This window comes from Dioszegia hungarica (assembly GCF_025882075.1).
Source record: "Dioszegia hungarica strain PDD-24b-2 chromosome Unknown MKK02contig_6, whole genome shotgun sequence".
NCBI classification, from domain to species: domain Eukaryota; kingdom Fungi; phylum Basidiomycota; class Tremellomycetes; order Tremellales; family Bulleribasidiaceae; genus Dioszegia; species Dioszegia hungarica.
Window position 1 is genome coordinate 768,332 of NW_026515768.1, and position 12,731 is coordinate 781,062.

The window sequence follows — 12,731 nt, forward strand, 5'->3', positions numbered from 1 at the left end:
GCCATCCATGTTATCATATCCCCACTCGGCCTGTCCAAGCCGCTCCCGCAGTATCCCTCGAGACACCCTCTCGTACACCTACAATCACATGTCACTTTTATACCCTATTATACATTACCGAGCATCTAAGCGAAGTCAATCATGGTCGGAGAATCCAGCAGCAATCCCCCCTTCTCTGCTGACCTCGCCCATTCGGCCGCCTGACTGACCGCCATCCTCGGGCTCTCCTTGAAGTTGAGGAGGTACGCCTGCATACTAGCCATCGCCACCCGAGTCCCCTCCACCCCCCCCGCCCCTCCATTCGGAAAGACCGCCTCGGAGAAAGCCCTTGCCAGACTGTCCAGCTCCGCCTGGTCGAGAGTATCCGTGAGGCTGACGCCGGAGTCGGCGAGCTTCACCTCGGAGCTGAGAGGATCGTCCGTCTTGTGGTCCTGCCGGAAGTCCTCGGCGGGGAAGAAGTGGAGGAAGAGGAGTCGAGCTTGTTCGGGGCTGGCAGAGTGGAAGGGGACGCGCACGTCGAAGCGGCCTGCGCGAGTGAGAGCTGGGTCGAGCTTCTCGGGATGGTTGCTGGCTGATCAGTTCAAGTTCCAACGTTGTGATGACTGAGATACTCACGTCGAAGCAATGAGGATGCATCCTTCCTGAGGTATATCAGCTGAGATCTGAGGAAGGAAGAAGGCCAAAGCGGAGACTCACCTGACTAGACACCCCATCGATAGCGTTCAGCAGCCCCGACATCGTCACCACCGATGGCTCCTTCTTCTCCTCCGTTTGCTCCTGCCCTTCCGGACCTCCGCTGATTGCAGCTTCGACCTCGCCATTCTGAGGAGGAGTGAGGATGAATGGGGTGCTGCTGCCATCTCCAGAAGCAGTCTTGGGGCCGATGGTGGATGATGAGCCGGTAGAGATGGATTGATTGGCGGAGAATATCCGGTCTCTATTTGAGTCAGCTCGTTTTTCTGTACAAGTATATCCGATATGGCTGACATGTCCTCGAGGAGAATGATGCTATGCGGCTGGCAATTCCGGAAGAGCTCGCTTAGTTTGTTATCGTCCATCCTGATGGTCAGCTCTAGTCTTTCATCAAGAGGTATATCAAGCTTACCCGTTTTGGCAGATACTGATGACGTAGATATCCAAGCGAAGGCGGCTGGCGAGGGCGGTGACTGAAGATCAGCCGAAGTCAAATGGCGGAATGGGATAGACAGCACGTACCTAGGGTTGTCTTGCCAGCTCCCGGCTCACCGTGGAAGAGGTAACTGAGTGTCGGTTACAGTGATATGATCTTGATAGATCCAGCTCACCCTCTTCGATGGGGAATGCCTGACAGAATCAGCTCAGTCGCTACTGGCGGGAGAGAAGATCTCACCTCGAGCAGCATACCACCTCGACTCCTTGTTGGACAGAAAGCGCTCCATGTCCTTGAGTATCGGCTCCTTGAGAGGGAGGATGACGGAGCTCCAAGGTCTGGAGGGCCTGGAAATCGGGTCCTGCCACTCGGTATAGCCCGCACTGAATGTTCAGCACACAGCCTGCGCTCGGATGCAGGGAACTCACCCGCTCTCTGAGTGGAAGATGAGCAGCTCCCGCTCCTCCTTGGCGTAGAAGGCGGCATGCGCGGCAGCAAGGAAGGACCGTAGAGCATGTTTTTGATATCCCAAAGTCCTACATGTCAGCTGAGTACTGAGAGAGGTATTATCCATTGGGCAAGAAGGACGTACGTGATCTTCATAGTTCCACCATGCACTCTATACGGATTACCACCTGGCTCGTTGGACACCCATATCCAGCACCCCTTGTAGCGTATTCGAATGACTTGCTCTGCTGAAGTCAGCTCTGCCCATACCCAAACAACGGGATGCCTGACCTGACAAGGGAAGGATTTTGCCGAGTATGAGTCCACTTTCCCACGTCGCCGACTGACCCAAGAACTCGTCGTCGTCATCGTCGTATCGCCCACTCCGAAGTAGGTTCCGATCGCCGCCCCTCGCCTTGCTGGACTCGCGCGTCGAGAGCATAAAGTCGTCCAGCTGGTTCTGGACGTTCGGGTCGGCCGCCATCCAGCTTTGGACCCAGCTGTAAGCGGAATCGCTTTGTAAGATGTGCGCCGTTGGGAAGAGAACTATGATATTGGCTTGTGCTATGTCGGCTGCTGTATGATCGGGCCCGCTTGTACTATGTCGGCTATGTGATGGGGCCCAAGTTGACTCACGCTTGTTGGCCTTGTACAATACCGCAGCATAGATGCGCCTCGCCCAGTTGAGCACATAGCCAAAGAGGATGGCTCGGATAGCAAAGCCGATAAAGGTCGATGCCGAGTTGGCCAGTCCCGCATCACCACCGGGCGCTACCGGCAGATCGAAGTTGGTACCGGGCGCAAGCGTGTTGAGCAGCTGCGAAGCTGACTTGAGAAGTGTGGACTGGTCCATAGCGGCCAGCGGACCGAGTAGTTCGAGCATGATGAAGGTGAAGGTGAAGAGAGGAAGACAAGGTTGATAGATAATTTATAGATGACGCAAGATCGGATCCGAGGCGAGGCGAGTCGAGTTGAGCGTGTGTTTCAGATTCTGACCCTGAAACACCCTATCGGACCCGCTGCCCACCGAGTCGCTTGGGCCTACTAGCGTACTATAGGAGTCGTGTCGATAGCTCTAGCGGAAGCGAAGGATGGGGTCTGGAGCCGGCAAGGTACAACACCCACTCGACCGGACTCGTCCGCCTGTCCTCCTCGAATACCTGCCTGATCCCGCCCAGCCAGCCTATCTCCGCAACACCGCGCATCATGAAGTACCCGCAGAAAGTGAACCACGCCCATGTCCAGATCCTCCCAGACCATCCACTGACTCGCCTGCCTGTCCACCGGTGAAATTGCCGCTCCGCCTCCAGCCCAAGTCCGGTGAGGAGAAACATGGCGGAGAAGTTGTATACCTTGTAGGTACGGTGTTGGGGGTGAAAGCAGAGCATGTGGTAGATGGCCGACGCGGCAAAGATGCGAAAGATGGAGAGGTAGCGGGGAAGACGAGCGAATGGCCGTGTATAGACGTGGAAGGAGTTCTGAGAGATCATCAGCGCTATGCCTCCACACCGATGCTCTGATGATGAGCTTACTCGTAGCATCGGCATCATCAGCCATGCTTCTCGCAACCGATACACAACCAGTATGCGAGGAAGAGCTTACCTGATGATACCTCTTTCCCCATAGCTCGTTCAGACTACAAGCCAGCCATGGCCTATCCATCACTTTCGGGAACTCCTCTGGCACCCACACCCCACTAGCTATACACATCACAGCGTTTGCATGCCAGAGCAGCGACATGCCGAGATACGTGGTCACCGATCCTAGGAGGATCACCGCCGGCAGTACGACTGCTTTTGACAGGCCGGAAGCGCTCGATATGGTCAAGATGCCTTGATCCCAGTCGGCCGAGGTAGCGAGAGGGTGACCGAGGTTGGTCGGGTCGAAGTAGTATAGTGGGTACGAGAGTAAGTCTATGAAGATGAAGGCGAGGAGGAAGTGGAGAAGGTGGTGTCGTATATGATGAAATGATCCGTATGGAGAGCGCGTGGGAGGGAGAGACGCGCCAGCGACGGTGAGGAGCCTTGGCTCATCGAAGATGAGATTGAGGGCTTTCAAGCAGGTCGTCTGACGAAGGGCAAGGAAGCGCGGCTGGCGAGGGAGGGGATGATAAGTCGGAGGAGATGTAGCAGTGCCCCAGCGGATGGCGGCCGAAGTCTGACTGATCAGCTTGCGACAGCCCGTTCAGTCAACCTACTACTCACTGCGTTGAAAAAGACCAGACCGACCTGTAGGATTAGCTACATTCGATCCGCTGGTCGACGACATACGATGTTCCATGTGGCATATTCTGATGCAGCTCAGCTCATCTCTCCATCTCCTGCATCCAGAAACTCACGTCCTCGCATGTCCAACGTCAACACGCCCCACATGTTCGCTCCAACAGCTACAGGCCAAAGTGCCATCCTCAGTAGGCGCGTATCAGATCCCAGGTGTACAAGGTAGCATACAGCCCAGCTACAGATGAAGCTGAGCCAGAAGAAGGGCGCCGCTTCGGTGAGGGTGTAGATGGGGAGATGATCTGCGAGATTGAACTCCGCCAGGTGGGCGAGAAAGGTCCCTTTTCCGCTCATATTGGCGGACTCTATGACTCAGAGCGGCTGCTACTGGCTCAATCGGTCGCGATGTCCAGCTCGCAAGGTCTGCATGGCTTGATATAGGCAGTAGCCACGATGAAAGGTTGAGATCAGGGTCCCCTTCAAGGTCCCCTGTGCTCCGCTGCTCCGCATACCTCGCCCGGTCGAGTTTCAGATGTTTCAGGCACAAGAACTCTATTAAACCCCCTCACATAAGATGTGCTCCGCTCTGGCAGGGCACAAGGGGCTGCACAAGGCTTACAGCACAAGCGGGATTGGACTCCTACACACCGGCAGGAACATGGGCGAGATGTCTGTGCTGGCGATGGCTTTAGACTCTGAGAGACCGGAAGTGAAGGCAAATAGGCCCCGCAGCTGCAACCGAAATCCATCTTAGTGGCGGATTTGCCACCCTCCGCTCCGGCTGCAGATCTTTGCTTTGAGGTGGCCGTCTGCAAGCTACGCTCGTATTTGACTACTTTACATATGATCAAATGTCCGCCGGGAACTTGACTGACCAATCATCAGTAGGTGTTATGAGTATATCTTTAGGATGGGGCATAGGTACTGGCCAGGATCGGTACTGCACAACATCAGCAGCTTGTGTGGTCAATCTGGTGGGAGCCAATGAGCACGATAAGATGTCATAATCATTCTGCTCGCGGAAGCGGCGAAGAAGGATGCGGTCTCACCCCCGCCGCGTAAAGCACCCACTCTACTGCACTCGTCGTCCTATCCTCCTCAAACGACCTTCGCGTCGCTCCGAGAAACCCGCTCTCCGCAACTCCCCTCGTGATAAAGTACCCGCAGAGCAATAACCAGCTCCACGTCCAGATTCTGCCCGCCCGTCCGCCAACCCTCCGACCGGTACGATGATAGAACTGGCGCTCAAGTTCGAGGCCTAGTCCTGCGAGCATGAACATGGTGATCATTCGCCCGGCGAGAAAAGTATGGGAAAAGGGATGATAGACGAGCATATGGTAGATTGCGGACATGGCGAAGATACGAAGGATGTAGGTACAGCGAGGGAGGAAGGAGAGGACGCTGGCGTAGTTCTGGAAGCCATGCTGTCGCGTCAGCTTACGAGTCCTGTTCCCCTCAGACATCCATGAGCTCAGAAGGCGGACCGCATGCCAGAAAGACTTACTCTCAGCAGCTTTGTTGTTTTGTTGTCAGCGGAGGGCCTTTTTGCTGTCCAGGCCTGACTGAGACTTACCTGATGATACCGCCTCCCCCAGAACTCATTCATGCTGCTCGATACGTACGGGCGATCCATGAGATCCGGCCACTCTTCGGGTGTCCAAAGACCGCTGGCCAGACCCGCAGCAGCCAGGACTCGCCAGACGAGCCACAGGCCCACATAGCCTTCCGCCGCGTAGCTGAGGACGATCGCTAGGACGACGACGGAATGCGGCAGACCAGACGCCTTGGTGATCGTCTGGATCCCTTGATTCCAGTCGCCCGATGTTGCGAACGGGTTTCCGAGGTTACACCGGTCGAAGTGATACAGCGGGTAAGAGCAGATGTCCATGAAGAGGTACATCTTGATAGCGTCTAGGAGGTGCGAGCCGATAGTGTAGAGCGCGCCGCGTGTGGCTTGGACATCCCGGTGCGGTGGTGTCGAGGCCAGGAATGTCAGGCGAGCTTCGTCGCAGATGAGGTTGATAGCCCGAAATGCGGTCGTCTCGCGTATCCCGGAGAAGAAGGGCTTTCGGACAAGAGTTCTGTAAGCTGGCGGAGCGGTCGCAGTGCCCCAGCGAATGGCAGCAGAGGTCTAATCTGTCAGTATCGCTTCGCTGGTTGTGAAAGGTCACAGCTCACGCTATTGAAGAGCAACATGCCGACCTGAGCTATCAGCCACCGCCATCATCGCTGGTCAAAGCAATGTCGGCCTGTATCGCGCTGGAGCAGCTTACTCACCATTGTCCAGATGGAAAGCTCTGCAACGCGTCAGCGACGCCCTCTGGCATTCAACTTGACAGATCTATACACTCACGTCCTCGTGTATCGACCGTCACGATGCCCCACAAGAAGGTTCCCACTGATACGGGCCATAACGCCCGCCGTAACGTTCGCGTATCGCCAGGCAAGTGGACGAGATAGCACACCTGCAAGCTCGCGAGCAGGCTGACTCCGAGGTACGGCGCTGCCGTTCCCGGGGCGGTGAGGGGGATGTAGTCGCTCAGGTCGAAGGTCCAGATGGCGTGGAGAATGGAGCGGAACGGACTCATATTGTGGCTTGTTGAATTCTCCGCTTTGATCTTGTCAACGTGAATTGCCGAGCGAGATGAGGGACATCAGTGACGAGCTGAGCTGACTTGCCCCATATGGTGTTGTTGCGTCGAAAGGGTGAGCAAGGCATGGTTCGCATGGGTTGTGTGTCGAAGGACAAAGCGGCCAGCGGAGATCGGGAGCAGCAGCCGATTTCGGCGCCGACACTCCGGAGCCGCTATGCCGGACTATGCAGTGCACAGTCATATTGCAGGATAGCAGATCCAAGCGAGAGAGACTAGGCTGCTAGGGAGGGCGGTAGTCACTCGGGTTTGTAGCCAAAAGCAAGCTACATCCCAAAGATACGCGGACTAGGAAGCGGCAAAGAAGGATGTGGCCTCCTCCCCAGCCCATACAACGCCCACTCCACAGCGCTGCCCGTCCGATCTACCGCCAACATCTCTCTCGCTCCACCCACAAATCCAATCGCCGCCAGACCCCTGCACATAAAGTAACCGCAGAGGATGAACCAGCTCCACGTCCATACTCTGCCTGTCCACCCGCCGACCTTTTTGCCTGTCCGGCGGAGGTACTGCCGTTCCATCTCAAGGCCAAGGCCGGAGAGCATGAACATGGCGGTCATGTCTCGGGCGATGAAGGTGTGGAAGAAGGGGCGGTAGACGAGCATGTGGTAGATGGCTGAGAGGGCGAAGATGCGGAGGATGTAGGTCGAGCGGGGGAGGAAGGAGAAGGGGCGGGCGTAGTTCTGGAAGCCGTGCTGCTCGTTAGCGGCGTTCTCTGGTCCTGATGAAGGAGTGGATGGAGGTTTTCGGCAGGTACGCAAGCAGGACATACCTTCAGTATCTGTCAAGTCAGCAAATTATCTCCGCTATCTGGGTCTGGACCCGTAGAGCGAACGCACCTGATGATATCGTCTCCCCCAGAGTTCATTGAGACTGCTCGAGACCCACGGCCGATCCATCATCTCCGGAAATTCCTCCGCCGACCACATCCCACTGGCAATCCCCAAGATCGAAGCTAAGCGGCACGAGAACGACATCATGAGGTATGTCGTCGTCGCATAGCTCATCACTACCGCGGGTATCGTCACCCATCTGGGCACCCCAAGGGACTGGGAGATGGTCTGGATGCCTAAGTCCCAGTCCGAGTACGCGACGAGCGGGTTTCCTAGGTTGGAGGGGTCGAGATGATAGAGTGGGTAGGACGAAACGTCGATGAGGACCCACGTTCTGGTGCCTCGCAATAAGTGTCGACCGAGCTCGTATAGCGCGCCATGGTCCGGGCGTTTCGCCGTGGTCATCGAAGATGGACATCCTGGAGATCCGGCAGAGAGGGAGATGAGGCGCGGCTCGTCGCATAGGAGGTTGAAGGCGCGGAAGGCGTTCGTTTCGCGGAGGAGGGGGAAGAAGGGCTTGCGCTTGAGAGGGCGGTAGATGGGCGGTGAGGTGACTCTGCCCCAGCGGACGGCAGCTGAAGTCTGACAAGTCAGTGCCTGTGCCAGCGACAACATATGAAGCCTAGCGACCCCAGCTCAGAATCATCTCGTAGCGGACGTAGAGAACTCACGGCGTTGAAGAGGAACAGCCCGATCTGATCCGTTAGCTTAGCCACATTCATCAGTGCTTGAACCACTTGCAAACAAGTCAAACTCACAAGCATAAAAGACGCAACACCTGCCACATCAGTCCTGCCTTGTCCTCCTCACATTCTATCATCAGGCATACATAGTACTCACGTCCGCGCATGTCAACAGTGATCACCGCCCACACGAAAGCACCGACCGAGACAGGCCATAGCGCCTGCCTGAACAACCGCGTATCGCTCGGCAGATGGACGAGGTAGCAGACCGTCCAGCTCGCAATAAAGCTGAGCCAGAAGAGCGGTCCGACCTGCTCGAGTGGATAGACTGGGAGATGGTCTTTCAGGTCGAAGTCCCTTATGCCGTCGAGCGCGGAGATGAGCGCGACCATGCCTCTGCTTCTCTACTCTGCTCGAATTGGAGTTGGAACAGTGTATACACAGTTCTATGTCCTATATGCACATGATGTCGACCGCTATTTACTTCAGTATACAAATAGTCTCGGACGAGACGGCTCCAGCCTCAGGGCACGACCTACCTGTTATGAGGCAAGAGACAGCACAGATGGTCGTTCGACATTTTCCAGGATCTTTTCGGCGCCGGCGCCGCCGAGCCTTTCGGGGTCAATTTAGGTCCGAGACATCGTGTATCGGACAGCGAGTCAGAAGACCAGCGTACATCTGGCATAGTGTGGACGGGCTCTGGCCAATGGGTCGAGCAAGGTCCCAAGCGGAGCTGACGCCGGATCTATTCATATCATACCGGCGGGTCCGCCACGCGCAGCCCTGCCCGAGGCCGAGACTGTTCGAGCAACTCCCTCCCACTGACGTATCATCCGCACCACAGCATGTCCGTACTTGTATCACGGCACTAGAAAACACCATTTCCCACCCCTTCGAAGCCCTCATCAAAGGGTGCCCAGTCTCACTCCCCCTCCATCCCTCAATCCTGACGGCCAGCGGCTTCCACACCGCCCCCTCCCCCCTTTCGCCCTTCAAACGCCCCACTCAAACTCTAGAACAAACGAAATCCACCCGCTCGGACCTGTCAGAAAGCACTGGAAGGGCCGTCTCGCTTAGAAGTAAGCCTTCGAAGGGCCTAGACCCCTGTGGAGCTGGCGCCCTCCATTGTTCTGATGGAGTGTGCGAGAGTCGAGTGCGCCACGTCGACAGGCCCGGAGTGGGATATATAAGGCAGATCGAACCGAGGTTGGGATCCCCATTCTGCTCTATCGATCTTCATCTTTAGTAAAACGTATATCTGCCAACTTCAGCTTTCAGCTTTACTCCTTCACTCACTCTTTTACTTGACTTGATCATCATGGCTTCCGCTGTCGGTACGTCTCTCTCGTCCATCTCCTGCCCGCCCTGATTTACCCCATCTCATACCCTCATCCGCATCACCTGTCCCACGCTCCTCCGCCGACCTCTATATCGCTCAGGATATGATCATCAGCTGACTCACTCAGCATACATCCTCGGCAAGCCCGTCGACGCGCAAGGCAACGAGATCTCTGACGCGCCCCAGCAGACCGACGGTGAGTATGATCAGCTGATGCTCCTTCATCTACCTGGAGCTGAAGCTGACATAATCCAGAAGGCGCGCCCACGCTTCCCGCCTACGCTTCCAAGGAGGAATTCGCCGCCGCCCAGCCGGCTCAGAAGGAGTCGGACGACGCTTGATCCCCATCCCTTGCCACCACGTCCGACAAATCGAGCGGGGTGTTGAAGGAGACCAGGAGTGCGAGAGTACGATGACGATAAGAACGATGATCTGATGATGCCCGGGGAGCATGGGCGGAAACCTGCGGAATGTTTTGATGTCGTGATAGGCGTGGTTTTTAAGATAGCTTCTTTCAAGTAGCGAGATAGTCATTGTCTGCTGTGATGTCAGAACATCAGTACCCGCACCATCAACCGATTCCTCTTGTCCGATGCGGCGACGTCCCTCCCGCACCAGATGGCAGGGCAGACGCGGCAGGGGCGAGCAACAGCAACGGCTATTTTGCATTTCCCCTCCCTGATCTAGAGCTTGGTACCGTAGAGCTCCTCCTTGCTAGCAATGCCTGTCGGATCAGCGCTACCCTCGCTTCATTGCCTGGACATAGTCTTTCGCAACATCTCTTCCGGCAACACAAAGCGCTCCCGAGCGGCCTATCCCTTACGTCCCCCTGGAGCCCCCAAGCTCGTCCGATACGATACTGTCTCCCTTCTCTTCATCCCTTCATTCCCTCTGACATGCTCCTCTCCCTCTCTCCCTCGCCACCGTTATCATGAACTGAAAGACCAACTCACCCAACTCCTTGATAACCGGGCTCAACTCCTCAAGGTAAGCCTTGTACTGTCCCTTGTTCTCCACCTTCTCCTTGACGCCCTCCAGGATCCGCACCGCCGTAGCGTAGTCATTACACTTGCGCGCCGCCCGGAGAGCCGCATCGATGACTTCCGTAGTAGGGACGAGATCGTACGCAAAGCAGTTGTTGAGCCCCCGCTGGAGCTCAAAGAGGTCGGTGCAGGATGCGAAAAAGGTGCGGTACCGCTCGTTGAAGGCGTCAAAGGATTCAGACTCGTGTGCGTGCGGCGCATTCTCGGCGGCGGCGTATCGTCGCAGTGCTGCTGTGTCAGCTTGGGCTCATGGCATATGGACGAAGGGGGACGGAGGGTAAAGCCGATAGGAGAAGGGGAAAAAGGCCTCAAGACTCTCTCGCGGTAAAACTCACACGTCATGGCCACTGGGCGAATGAGGACATTTGACCGAGCGACGACGGGTGCGCGGAGGAGGGAGCGCGTGACGGAGGAGATCATGGTGAGATGGTGGGGTATAGGATGGGTGATGCTGATAGAGGCTTTTTGTATGGTCCAGTAGGAGGCAGATAGATCCACAGCCGACAAGGCCGCACCCAACCAAGCAAGCCGTCACGGGAGAAAATCCATAAATCACGCCCGTTCCGGAATTTCCCGGTGAGCTGGTCCGCTGGTTCCGGGGGCGATGTGGGCATGCTTCGAAGAGAAGCTGGGGTATAGATGAAGCGATGAGCATATGAGGCATGCACGTAGCCCGCAAGTGGTCTCGGGACATCATACACGGTCGTTATGATATGATACAACATTGGCGCACAGAACAGATGAGCCGGCTACATATCCTCCATCGAGAATTGCTGATCCGCCAACTCCTTTCTTGCCCTCGAGTTCTGAGCCTGGAAGAAGCGCGCTTCGAACGAAAGCTTTCGATCTGGATCCTTGGCGGAACGATCTGACCAGTTATCTGGTATCCTCACTTGCAGCCTAGAAAGGGAAGACTCACCGACACCGTCCCATCTAAAGCCGGGCAAGATTCCGAAGCGATTTGGAAAGGGTGCGCCTTGATATGTCGGGCGACGCCTTCGGCTTTTCGTCTTCTTCTTCTTTTGCAGATAGTCAGCAAGAGCTCGCGATTGATTGTCGCTTATACGGGCCGGTACAGGTCGAAAAGCGGTGACTTACGGATGTCAAGAAAGACGCAGCTGGATCATTCCATCTCTCCACTTCCATCAATTCCCTATTCATCGCAGCATCGCCAGCATGCCTGATATGTCAGCTCGCCGCCAGGATCGCGAACAGGCAACTAGCTCACCTTCCGACATCGCGATCCGCCATATCCCTCTCCTCTCTCACTCGCTCTTCTCTCTGCCGTCTCTGCACTATTCCCTTACTCCACTCCTCCCTTTCCTTCTCTTTCCGCTTCTCCTCCTCTTCCCGCTCCCGCTCCTCCGCCTTGAGCTTCTCCACATCGACGATCCGCCCACTCGCATCTCGATGCACCGTCTTATTCCTGTTTTCCTCCTCCCCTGGCGGTTCAGGCGAGGGTGATTTCGCAGCTTTGGCAGCTTCTACCTCGGCACGTAGTTGGGCCGCGGTCTTGAGACCGCCTCGCCGCTTTTTGGTCGGAGGCGCGGCGACCTCGCCGTCTGCGTCCGGCTCGGCTTTGACATCCGCGAGAGGCGACGATGGTCCTGCTTCTTCCGTCTTGACCGAGGAGGATAGTGGTAGGGCAGACGAGCCGACTGTAGCCCAGGCATTCTTGGACTTCTTGAACGTTGTGAGGTCTCTCCCCAACACTGCACTGTCAGCTTTCATAATCAAGGAGAGGGCGGATGGTATCGATTAACTTGCCAGGCGCATCCGCACCCTCCAGATCCACATCCTCCACTCCCCTCAACTTCCACTCGTCCTCATCCCTCATTTTCAACCCTCCAGCCCCTGTATCGTCCTTCGCAGCTACACCACCAACATAGTCCTCATTCTTGGGCTTCTTGCGCTTCTTCTTCAGAGTAGGATCATTTTCTCGAGCGAGAATAGCGTCTGCCTTGGGGCCGGACATGTAGCTTATCTGTCAGCTGTGCCCACTCTGAGGATAGGGGTGTGAGGAGCTCACTTTGCCGCCAGGTAGGCACGAAGGTTCGACATGGTGCTCTGAGCTCCGATGATCGTCGTCGTCGAAGCTGTCTTGCCTGAAGACCTCTGGGGTAGACCGTTAGGTCCAAATGCTGGTGGTCTGGTCAGATGTCCGATGTCAAGTCGCTAGATACAGCCTGGTCGAGCTCGCCGCCGCAGCCAGCCAAACGATCCTTACGTTACCCTAGTCCGTGCGCTTGGCTGTTCCGGCGGAAGTCGCGGCCGAAGAGGCTTAAAAAGCTTCCGTCACCGCCACCCCGAGTGAGTGAGGACAACCCTTTGACCCGCCGCTCACTACTGAACAGTCACTCGGCCTCATTATTTCTATTCATCCT

The 12,731-nt window shown here is 56.3% G+C and overlaps 5 protein-coding genes across 5 annotated transcripts; all 5 read right to left on the minus strand.

The window, feature by feature from the left end:
- Window positions 1-125: 125 nt before the first annotated feature.
- On the minus strand, window positions 126-2,459 carry MKK02DRAFT_42449 (P-loop containing nucleoside triphosphate hydrolase protein; the record flags this gene model as incomplete). Its single annotated transcript, XM_053091990.1, has 12 exons — window positions 126-567; window positions 616-641; window positions 697-937; window positions 988-1,059; window positions 1,106-1,166; window positions 1,216-1,259; window positions 1,305-1,323; window positions 1,370-1,512; window positions 1,558-1,665; window positions 1,722-1,821; window positions 1,925-2,122; window positions 2,213-2,459. The coding sequence occupies 12 exons, from the start codon at window positions 2,457-2,459 to the stop codon at window positions 126-128; spliced, it is 1,701 nt and encodes a 566-aa protein (XP_052947841.1).
- Window positions 2,460-2,628: 169 nt separating this feature from the next.
- Window positions 2,629-4,149, minus strand: MKK02DRAFT_42450 (uncharacterized protein; the record flags this gene model as incomplete). The annotated part of the gene is made up of 5 exons (XM_053091991.1): window positions 2,629-3,054; window positions 3,179-3,733; window positions 3,781-3,804; window positions 3,847-3,866; window positions 3,915-4,149. The coding sequence occupies 5 exons, from the start codon at window positions 4,147-4,149 to the stop codon at window positions 2,629-2,631; spliced, it is 1,260 nt and encodes a 419-aa protein (XP_052947842.1).
- A 653-nt stretch (window positions 4,150-4,802) lies between these two features.
- MKK02DRAFT_42451 (uncharacterized protein) lies at window positions 4,803-8,354 on the minus strand (the record flags this gene model as incomplete). The annotated part of the gene is made up of 11 exons (XM_053091992.1): window positions 4,803-5,219; window positions 5,369-5,926; window positions 5,974-5,997; window positions 6,073-6,092; window positions 6,149-6,390; window positions 6,789-7,141; window positions 7,219-7,227; window positions 7,286-7,861; window positions 7,951-7,974; window positions 8,038-8,057; window positions 8,120-8,354. 11 exons carry the CDS (start codon window positions 8,352-8,354, stop codon window positions 4,803-4,805), a joined length of 2,478 nt encoding a protein of 825 aa, XP_052947843.1.
- Window positions 8,355-9,987: 1,633 nt separating this feature from the next.
- MKK02DRAFT_42453 (cytochrome-c oxidase chain VI precursor) lies at window positions 9,988-10,767 on the minus strand (the record flags this gene model as incomplete). Its single annotated transcript, XM_053091993.1, has 3 exons — window positions 9,988-10,028; window positions 10,258-10,575; window positions 10,683-10,767. The coding sequence occupies 3 exons, from the start codon at window positions 10,765-10,767 to the stop codon at window positions 9,988-9,990; spliced, it is 444 nt and encodes a 147-aa protein (XP_052947844.1).
- A 329-nt stretch (window positions 10,768-11,096) lies between these two features.
- On the minus strand, window positions 11,097-12,408 carry MKK02DRAFT_42454 (putative Bud site selection-related protein; the record flags this gene model as incomplete). Its single annotated transcript, XM_053091994.1, has 6 exons — window positions 11,097-11,215; window positions 11,267-11,366; window positions 11,446-11,527; window positions 11,576-12,059; window positions 12,130-12,326; window positions 12,377-12,408. 6 exons carry the CDS (start codon window positions 12,406-12,408, stop codon window positions 11,097-11,099), a joined length of 1,014 nt encoding a protein of 337 aa, XP_052947845.1.
- Between the last annotated feature and the right edge of the window lie 323 nt (window positions 12,409-12,731).